The following is a 10,751-nucleotide window of genomic DNA, read 5'->3' on the forward strand; positions in this document are numbered from 1 at the left end:
TGCTGATCATGTACGTGCCATTGCCTTTTAATTCATAAATACGTGTATTCAGCAACGTATAAACATGTTTTACAATACATATTAGTAAAATAATGCATTTTTGTGGCTTTAAACAACACTTTATACTCCATGAGCAAAGAAGTTTTTATATATATATATAAATAGTGCATTAAAACATTCGCTTTACTAACTGGATTAATCCTGACTGGAAGTATAACCGACTGAAAGTTTCCTTGACATTAATATGTATTAAAAATGACATAAATATAGGATAACTTATTGCCTAAGAGTTATATGCAAAATTTAAACACTTTCAACGAGATCAAAAACTCACAAAGTTTGCTGTTAATATTTGAATGCTTCCTTATTGGTGAATAAAATGAAAAGATCCAAACTTAAAGTCAACAATTTAGGGAATTTTTATACATCAACATCCAGTATAATTATGCACTTTATAAAGTTTTATAGTGCATATAATATGAAATGCTTGTAATGTATTAACAGGTAACCAACAGGTACTGCTGCCCCAGGGTTGTAGGCTGCAAATATAGCACTGTTGATATTTGCTTTTAGAGCCTCATATATTTAATTGTTCGTATATTTCAGTTATAAATTGGAATAAGATTGTACTGCGGAGTAAACAGTGATGAAATAATGTTAAAATCGGTTTATTTTGTGGGTTTCGCTAAAATTTAACATATGAGTAGGACTGCGGAATAAACGTAAAATTGGGATATTTACATATTTTGTCTTGTGCAGTTTTAGTAAAAATGCAAAGATATTTACTAAAAATGCAAAGATATTTAGTAAAAATGCAAAGACTTTAGGAAACATGTTAGTACAGTTGATTAAAACGTTGCATAAATTTCGCACATAAGTAGATAAGACGGACTAAATGCCCTTTTTAGAAAATTAATTTTTATGAATCTGCGGATCGGAACACGCATTTCATAAACCCATTAACGCGTCACAAAAGCGGTGAACTATGATCTACTATGAATACTTATTTAATATAAGTTTTGAGATTGCATCCTCTTTATGTGTATGATGACCTGCGTTTGACCCAACATGCCTTTTGAACTTTATTTATCCACATGCCTGCTCTAAGAATAAGTTAACCTCTAAGTGCACTTAAGTTGGATCGTTTGATTTTGTTTTTACAATTGTGCTAGCAGTCTGACCAATATTGATGGAATATTATGCTTGCTGACAGACGCTCACGTGCAGTAGTTGTAATGAGAAATATGCAAATTTATTATAAATGAACAGCTATGGAACTGAACTGAAGTGTTAATAATGAATCATTTCTAAATCTGCCGCCTGCATAAAGAATATGTTATAACGTCGGAATTTCCTATGTATAGATGTAAGTTCTTCTTTTGCTTATACTATACTTGTTGACTTACATCCTCGTAAAACCTTCACTTGTCGTATTTATTCGTTTTTTTGTTGTTTTTTTGTTATTTTTTTTGTTTTTTGCTTTAAATTTGATGTTTGGTATGTTTTTGGATGGTAATTTGTGTAAACAACATATTATTTGTACTATTCCTTAATTGTCAGGAAGATACCACTGTTATATTTTTTCATGTTCAAATATAGAGCTTGAATTAATATGTCCATATTATTCAATCAATTCTTACATGCAAATGCATGAAAAACCTTAAAGGGAATCAGGCATTTTTACATTCTGAACACGAAACATAAAATTAGACTTACTGACCTGGCACGAACCCTAACCGTGCCCTTTGTAACGAGATACCTTCATTTTATTTTGCAAAAGCAGCATAGTTAATCGCTGCGGGTACGTTTCTCAACAGCGCATGTTCGGAGTATAGTGGCTTTTTTCGCACATTCCTTTTTACTCTTCAACCGTAAGAAATGGAGCATATGTTCGGCCGATACTTGACTGATGGTATTTGTATTTTTTACTGTAAGCAAATATCTCATGTGAAACTATTCTGTAAACAATATGAAGTGATCGTGTCCTATATGTTAGCAAAACTGCTTAATGGGTAATCAATACGTTAAGAGCTCGTATCCTTACGCAACTTTTGAGCATGCGCATAAATACATCCAATCAGAAATATCCTCCGTGTGAATAGGTATTGAAAGCATACTGCAAGACCTTGCCCACTTACGAAATTGTGACTTAACGATTGGTTAATGGATCTTAGTGCGTTACGTGATGTGTTGTTTAATTTAACAAGTATCTATTCAAGTAGTTTCGTGTAAGGTGACATTTCAGTTGGACATTATATTCATTAGATGGATATTGTTTTAAGTGATTAAGTTATTTTATATCGGAATGGAATGAGTAATGTTCGTGTATTCAGCATCACCCTATAAGGTACTGTACCCAATACGCTCTTGTTTAACATTAAACCATGCAATCATGTTTGTTTATTCTCTGATAACAAGTTACGTATGGTTACGTGTTCAATTATACCCTGTAACTCATACTTGTATGAACTACATTTAGAGATAACAAGCGCATTGTTCAATTCTTTAACCTTGAGTTTAGCATACAATGTAATCAATTAAGTTCCATATCAGTCATAAAAGGCATGTATATTGATGTTATATTGAAAAGCATATTAATTTTATTTGTATACTATTAATACCGTCCCTGGAGTAGGTAAAACATACTGCTCATGGTAAACATGTTACAAGAAGTCAACAAGTGCCAGCTTGAATGAATGGAGTAATCATGAGTATACATTGATGTTTTTTTCTCTCTCCCACGCATCAGCGATAGTGGCTATTTATGTATGATTTATTTCATCTTTTATGAGAATATGTGTTCTGCTATAACTTGATATTTTTCTTGCTATACGTATTCATATTTATAGGATTGCTTTAGAAAACTATAGCATTAACCGAGGGTTTGATAAACGAAGTGGAACACAATAAATCGGTCAATAGTAAGTTATAGTACACCGATATCGAACGTATCTTTCTCGCTCATGACTCAGAAACCGCTTAATGATAATGAAAATAAATAATAATAACATTAACATAACTTCAAAAATATATTCCTGAGCTGATGGTACAATTTTAGACAAAACAGCTAACAAGAGAAGGGATCCAACATCGCTTAAATAATATTTAATTTTAATTTGTTGTTACTCGCTTGGTTACATTGTATAATCTTAATTGCATGTACTCATCTCTTTAGCAAAGCCACACCGTCATAATATATTTTACCTCCTTTGTACAGAAATCGTATGATATAACAAACTAGAATATTTGTAATATAATACGCCTTTCAAAACTTGAAAAGGAATTCTTTCACCTTTCATTACGTAGATGTAATAGTAGATATGTGTGTTCTCTGTACAACACTGAAATCAATATCAGAAAAAATATGAACATGTATAAACGTTTAATCTTTTGTAAAAGCCGCAAGGTCAAGTGTTGTTTATATCTCATATTTTCACGATTTATGATTCAGTTATACGGCCTCTCTAATCATGGACTTCTCTTGTATTTGGCGTCCTCATAAAACGGTAAAATTTGTAAAACTTGGTCAATAGCCACTCCTTTGTTTCCTTTGATTTGCAAATCTGTTTAATGACTTTTTTCACTGGGTGGAAATGAATTTCAAAAGTGTAAAACAAAGGTTACATACAACATATTTTAAAATGTTTGATTCTATAATCTTTATAGTTGGTGCATATTGACTTGGATACTAATTTTGCAGCAAAAACTATTCCTTTCATTATTGCTGGCTCTGTTCTATACATACTTTAGCAAAGAGGGAATGCTTATCAGAGCTGTTGATGAACTGAAACTCCTCTAATTTGATCGATATCGATTAATCTCAGTTGGTATTAAATGCTATTGCAACACTGTACACACATATGGAATGACTTGCCAGTCAGTATCAGAACTATTGCCCGAGGTCCGAAGGGCAAAGGGCCAACTGTTTTTACTATTTACTGGAAAGTCATTCAATACATATCTTATTATATGACATCAAATTTAAATTTTCAGTTTTGTTTTTAAATATTTGATTTTTTAGCCCAGTTATATAGCAAACTATGGAAGGCGATTTATACAAAGAGGCCGAGTCATTTAATAATTTGTTTTATATTTCAGGGTAAGACAGAAGCCAAGCTGGCGAGAGTTACATGCCATGAGTACTATGGCCTACAGAGAGATTAATAATGATATCAAACAGGAGTCATCTACACATTTTCACGACCTATTACACGCCCAGCTATCGGCTGAGGACAGCAGAAACATTGACAAAACAGACTCGGCGGAGGAGTCAGGGGAGTCTCCTCTTGACTTCTCTATAAAACGGAAATCCACAAGTTACGATGAAGTATCTGGGTCAGACTCCCTGTCCTCACCAGCCTCCTCTCTAAATGACACTGGGGGGCATCAAGAAGACAGGAAGAGTAGTGATACAGATGGTTTGAACAATAAATCCGGATCCTCTATGGAATCCCCTCCAGAAAGATCTCCTGTTTTTCATCATAAACAGTTTAAAGTTGATCATTTTCGACAGAATTTATCTCCCGTCCACGAAAGAATTGGTCAGCCTAGAGCTGTAGAACAAGGCCTACCTCATATGCTCAATGAGTTGCAAATGGGCTTTTCCAATGCAAATGTGCTTGCCAACTCATTCCCAGCTATGGCAGCTCTAATGGATCAAAGACGACTTTCAGGGAGCTCAAAAGGGACTCGACCCTTTAAAGCATATCCTAAAGATTCCTTATCTGTTCAGGTCGAATCTGGTGCTCCAATGATTCCGCAATATTTGACTTCATTTGCTAATTTTGAAAACAGTGCTATTACGCAAGGACTTAACTTATCTTCGGAGGAAGTATTTAGTATTTATAAACAGCAGTTATTAGCGCTCAGGGAAAGAGAGAAATATTTAGAAAACCTCAAGTTATCTCAGGAACAGTTTGTAAGTAGAACTAGTACATCAACAACCTCACCTTCACCTGGCTCATCAATTCCTACATCAGTCACATCCGTGCATTTATCAGGTCGAAATAACGGCCTGCATAGTAACATTCTTGGCAGTTTGCCAAGCGGACCACCTAGTTCACGTTCAACACCAACAGATTTTGCAAGTGATTCCTCGAATAATAACAGCATTACGCAATTATCCAATGCTCCATCACTTACCGCTGGAGGACGAAGACGACCGAGGTCATTACCAGATGAACAAAAGGACGAGGCGTACTGGGAACGAAGACGAAAAAATAACGAGGCTGCTAAAAGGTCACGTGATGCAAGAAGAGCAAAGGAGGACCAGATTGCCATAAGAGCTGCACTTTTAGAACAAGAAAATCTTAAACTCCGGGTTGAAGTGGCCGCTCTGAAAACCGAGACTGCTAAGTTAAGATGTATGTTGTATAATAGTTAAATAATACTATAGATCTGAAGAGTGTACAAATAACAACAAGCAAAATGAAAATAAATCCACAGACAAAACATAAGCTGCTGTTGGAGTGATCTGTTACGGAAAAAATGATTCATTCGAGAAAACCAGCAGCTCTGTGCGAAGATAATCAAAGTGCATGGGAGATTAATGAGTAAATCATGGATTTAGTACTTACTCTGACGCCATATAACCTTGAAGATGAATAGGTAAACATGTAATGGATCTTTCTGATGTTTCCTACTTTAACGTTGATCCAAAATCATCTTGATGTTTACCTTTTATGCAATATTGTTTAGGGCTATTATTTGTGCGGAAGTACATAACATATTTTTCAAAAGTGTTCTAACATATCTATAAAAGTGCTTTGTTTTCTCTTTTGTAAATAGTTTACAGACTTTTTTTACAGTTTTTGAGCTCAGGGATGAATTTACGGACATTAAGAAGCATACAAAATTAGTTGAGTTTAGATTAACGTCCTAAATTCTATATATTATGACTATTATATGGCGATGCTCAAACAAAAGGTGATATCACATCATTGTATATAGTATCATTTTTAAATTCATTAACTTACTTTACATATTCATGTTCATGTACTCTGAAATTTAGACAAAGTGGTGTTATTTCCGACAAAATACTTGTACATAAGTTTTTACCGTTAACAATAGTAGGTCTACTCAAACTCATTACTTTCGTAATTTTCTTGTATTTTGTCGAAAATACTCGTTTTTTTCCAAAACAAGTTGTAGTTCTACTTTTGGATACTGAGTTTAAATTGTGTCAAGGGTATTAGACACATGTAGCTGTTGCACCACAAGATTTTGTAATGTGCATCATCGGACAAGCCAAACGTGTTAAATCACCTATTGATCAGTACCAAAAGGTTTGTCAATGTCATGCGTGAACCAATTTGCGGTGGGGTAAGGTCTTGAATGGCCCATTCTGTGATGGAGTGAGGTCTTGTTTGAGCCGCTCTGTGAATGAGTAGGCTCTTTCATGAACCATTCTGTGATGGAGTAGGGTCTAAAATTGTATGAGCCGCCCATTGGAGTAAGGTCTTGCATGAGCCACTCAGTGAAGGAGTAGACTACTGCATGAACCATTCTGTGATGGAGTAGGGTCTAAAATTGTATGAGCCGCCCATTGGAGTAAGGTCTTGCATGAGCCACTCAGTGAAGGAGTAGACTACTGCATGAACCATTCTGTGATGGAGTAGGGTCTAAAATTGTATGAGCCGCCCATTGGAGTAAGGTCTTGCATGAGCCACTCAGTGAAGGAGTAGACTACTGCATGAACCATTCTGTGATGGAGTAGGGTCTAAAATTGTATGAGCCGCCCATTGGAGTAAGGTCTTGCATGAGCCACTCAGTGAAGGAGTAGACTACTGCATGAACCATTCTGTGATGGAGTAGGGTCTAAAATTGTATGAGCCGCCCATTGGAGTAAGGTCTTGCATGAGCCACTCAGTGAAGGAGTAGACTATTGCATGAACCATTCTGTGATGGAGTAGGGTCTAAAATTGTATGAGCCGCCCATTGGAGTAAGGTCTTGCATGAGCCACTCAGTGAAGGAGTAGACTATTGCATGAACCATTCTGTGATGGAGTAAGGTCTTGTACATTATTGATGCAACTGCATCTGCAATGAAAATAGAATAAGAACATAGCTTTTGCATCACAATGGGTCCAAAAACAGGCACCAGGCTAAAATATACTTTATTGATTTATTTAAGAAAGGGAGTTGCGTAGTGTTCGTTATTTGTCTCAGTCAACGTTTAAACACGAATTCTCCAAACTCAAAGAAAGTACATGAACATTATTTACCTAGCTATGATGTCAAGTAATCTAGTGTCCGTTTTACATTTCCGTAATTGAAGTATTTACATCTCGTAATATAAGTGTTCACATCCAATATGACCATACAGCAACAAGGACTTTCATAAACAAAGGAAAAGCGCCCTCTCTCTCTTTTCATCATAAAATTAAAAAGTGACATATTCTGTATGGTAGATGCACCTTTTTCGATTATTTTATGTGTAGTTTCATACAGGTCATTCTACTTCTGGTGGTCTGAAATAACAAATAGTAGATCTAATATATTTTTCAGTACATTTATAGGATTACATGATAAAGATTCAAATATTATTGTGTGAAGTGAGCCAGTATACAAAAATTAAATTCAGATATGTTTATTCCATTCATGCCTAGTTTTATTCAGTTAAAAAATCTATGATCAAATTTTTATGGTCATTCCAAACCACAGATGTTAGATCTAGAGTATTTCCTGTCTTGTGTTAAAGAAGATTTAAATTTATATTATGCATATGAATATGTCAAATGTAAACAGTATTTACGGGTGAAGCTTTCATGCTTGGGATAATCAAAATGTATATGTGCCTATATCTGTGAAAATTTAAAAGAAATTTTGAAGAAAAATGTACATGTAAATGCTTGCACAGCATTCCAGAATACATGTTTATATCTTTATTGTTTTTGTGTGTTAAACATTTTAGTTCAGGTCGTTTAGTTTACATGCATTTAACAATCATTTGACATAGATGTGTATTATTTATTGAAATTTCATTGATTTACGTTATATTTCCACAAAATGTTGAAAGTTAATCGTCATGTTATATGTGATAGAGTATGTCTTTTTAAACTTATTGATATTACACCAGCCTTTGCTATTTTGCAATTGATATTTCGAACAAAAGCTTCTACCGATGTTAAAAATGTTCATTCGACGAAAAACGAATTTGTGATTTTTCATTACAACATTGGTTTTTTCATTCTCTTACATTTCATATTGTCAATTTAAAACTGGTCAAACACATGCTAGTCAATAAGCGGGTATAGTATTTCTATAAATTGTATTCTTTATACAAACATTTGAGTCACTCAGTATTGAATGAAATACCATTCAACCAAAAATACATCGTAGTAAATGTACAGAGCTACCCTATGAAACCTCTTTGCATTCAGTTAAATCATCTAATAGTTTCAAAATTATGTATCTTGACGAGACGTACTTTTCTGGCATCTCTGTATCAAAATTGTTAATTGTTGGTTTTGATTGATGTTGATGATGGAAATACCTTAGTTTGTAACACTATCAATGAGAAAAAAGTCATTATTGAAATATATATATCGTGGTTTCGATTAAGGTTTCGATGGAGGCCTTGAGAAACAAAAATCAAACAACACCAAATCATAGAAAGAAAGAGTTGTTTGACATGAAAATTGAACAGCATATAAAACATGTATATTACTTTACGAAACAAGTGTCAGTATACTGATATAAACATTGAATTCCGGAAAAGGGCTGCCTAAAGGGGCTCCACTTCCAGACAGTTAAACACCTTTAAAAACTCACCATTTTCAAAGAACAGTTACACATGTTCGTTTTGATGCATTTGCAATAGCGTGCGAGTGGTGAAATTTCGCATAACAAGGTGGAACACAGTTTTCAGCAATTGTTTATCTTTATTTCTTTACAAATGGCATTTATTTTCAAAGGGAGACAACTGTTCCCGATTATTTTAAGTACAAATGGCATTCATTTTCAAAGGGAAACAACTTTTTCCGATTATTTTAAGTAATCTTTGAGAAAAAGTTGTCTCCCTTTGAAAATGAATGCCATTTGTAAAGAAAAAAAAATAAACAATTGCTGAAAACTATGTTCCACCTTGTTACGTGAAATTTCACCACTCGCACGCTATTGCAAATGCATCAAAACAAACATGTGTAACAGTTCTTTGAAAATGGTGAGTTTTTAAAGGCGTTTAACTGTCCGGAAGCGGAGCCCCTTTAGGCAGCCCTTTTCCGGAATTCAATGTTTATATCAGTATACTGACACTTGTTTCGTAAAGTAATATACATGTTTTACATGCTGTTCAATTTTCATGTCAAACAACTCTTTCTTTCTATGATTTGGTGTTGTTTGATTTTTGTTTCTCAAGGCCTCCATCGAAACCTTAAATAAATAAAGGCGGGTTCCACTGATCTTGTCTTAAGTGTATGTTATTTATATCTATTGTTTTGTGTAAAATATTACTGCACTTTTGCTTGACAATTTATCTTATTCGGGTCATCTCGGGGATTTACCTTTAATTCCATTGTTCTTTGCACTATTCTTTTATTATATTGAACATTTATCTTTGTTAAGATATTTTGTTGTATTTGTGTTAAAGATATTCTTTTGCAAGAACGGTTCGTTCACTGTTTTCCTGGGGGTATATTAACGAATCCAAAATTACAGTATTTTGTTGGGGTATGTTACATTAACTGCATTGAATTTACATACTTACACCGACATGTCATCTATTTTCATAAATCGCAATGTATTTGACACAGTTCATCTTTATTGAGTAAAATGAATACACGAATATACTAAATTCCTTAATGTGCATTCTCTTGGAATCTATTTCATAATTATATATTTATATTAGAGCAGCATTGACAATTTCAGTTTAGTATGATGTTCTACAGTACTGTTTGGATATATATTTATTCTTGATAATTATGTCACTTTTATTATATGATATTGTAATGCTCTTTGCATTGATACACGGATATTATGTTATATCCTGTGAGAAACGCATCTACCTCAATATTATAAATGATCTTGTTCCTTCAAATGGTAAACTCTTTCTCATTGTAATCTTATCTGCTCTTAACAGTGTGGTCTATCTCTAAATAACTCTAAATTATATGCTTTGTACGATGTACTGTATACGACCTTATGCATTCTGTTGGCCAACCTAGATTCTGACATGTCCGCATTATCTTTCTGGTCAACTAAACTTAAGCTTTTGTTTTTCTCGGGGACCATGTCCATCAGCTGTTACGATCATTTTATTTGTTCAATCAGAAACGACAGGAATTCCATTTTCCAGCGTGATTTCAGGTTCATTATATGCTTCTAGAGCTGCTAACTTGGACGTGCACTTGATTTATATGCCCGATGCTTTCCTCCATAGTAGTAACATCTTGCTGATAATCTTCAATCTTTGCACTTTTAGATGCTAACAGTACTTTGTCGCCCATGCTTTACAGAGCACTGGATATCGATAAAATTGCGTAGTTAGTCGGCTGAAAAAAAGTGCCCATTAAAAATGAAAGGCTTTTTGATTGTCATCGATTCTTTACCAGAGTAAAGAGAATATTTTTTATTTTGAATGAACGATTTTGTTCGGCCTTGACAGTCACGCATTGGTTTTATCCTACGCACATTTACTTTATATTTACGGTGGGTGACCCTTTTATTATATTTTTTCATAAAAATTTTGTGTAATAATTATCAATGATTACTTGTTACGGGATAATTGTTAAATAAATCCTTAACATTGAATA

The 10,751-nt window shown here is 34.0% G+C and overlaps 1 protein-coding gene across 1 annotated transcript; it reads left to right on the plus strand.

Annotated features, from left to right (window-relative positions):
* Positions 1-2,189: 2,189 nt before the first annotated feature.
* On the plus strand, positions 2,190-8,562 carry LOC123544926 (protein giant-like). The gene is made up of 2 exons (XM_045331087.2): positions 2,190-2,347; positions 4,099-8,562. Exon 2 carries the CDS (start codon positions 4,136-4,138, stop codon positions 5,381-5,383), a length of 1,248 nt encoding a protein of 415 aa, XP_045187022.2. The 5' UTR covers positions 2,190-2,347; positions 4,099-4,135; the 3' UTR covers positions 5,384-8,562.
* The last annotated feature ends 2,189 nt before the right edge of the window (positions 8,563-10,751 follow it).

Source organism: Mercenaria mercenaria, chromosome 1 (genome assembly GCF_021730395.1).
Source record: "Mercenaria mercenaria strain notata chromosome 1, MADL_Memer_1, whole genome shotgun sequence".
Lineage (NCBI taxonomy): Eukaryota > Metazoa > Mollusca > Bivalvia > Venerida > Veneridae > Mercenaria > Mercenaria mercenaria.

What these genes read in the sequence shown, in the direction of transcription:
- LOC123544926 (XM_045331087.2), top strand. Translation starts at nt 4,136, where the DNA reads ATGAGTACTATGGCCTACAGAGAGATTAATAATGATATCAAACAGGAG.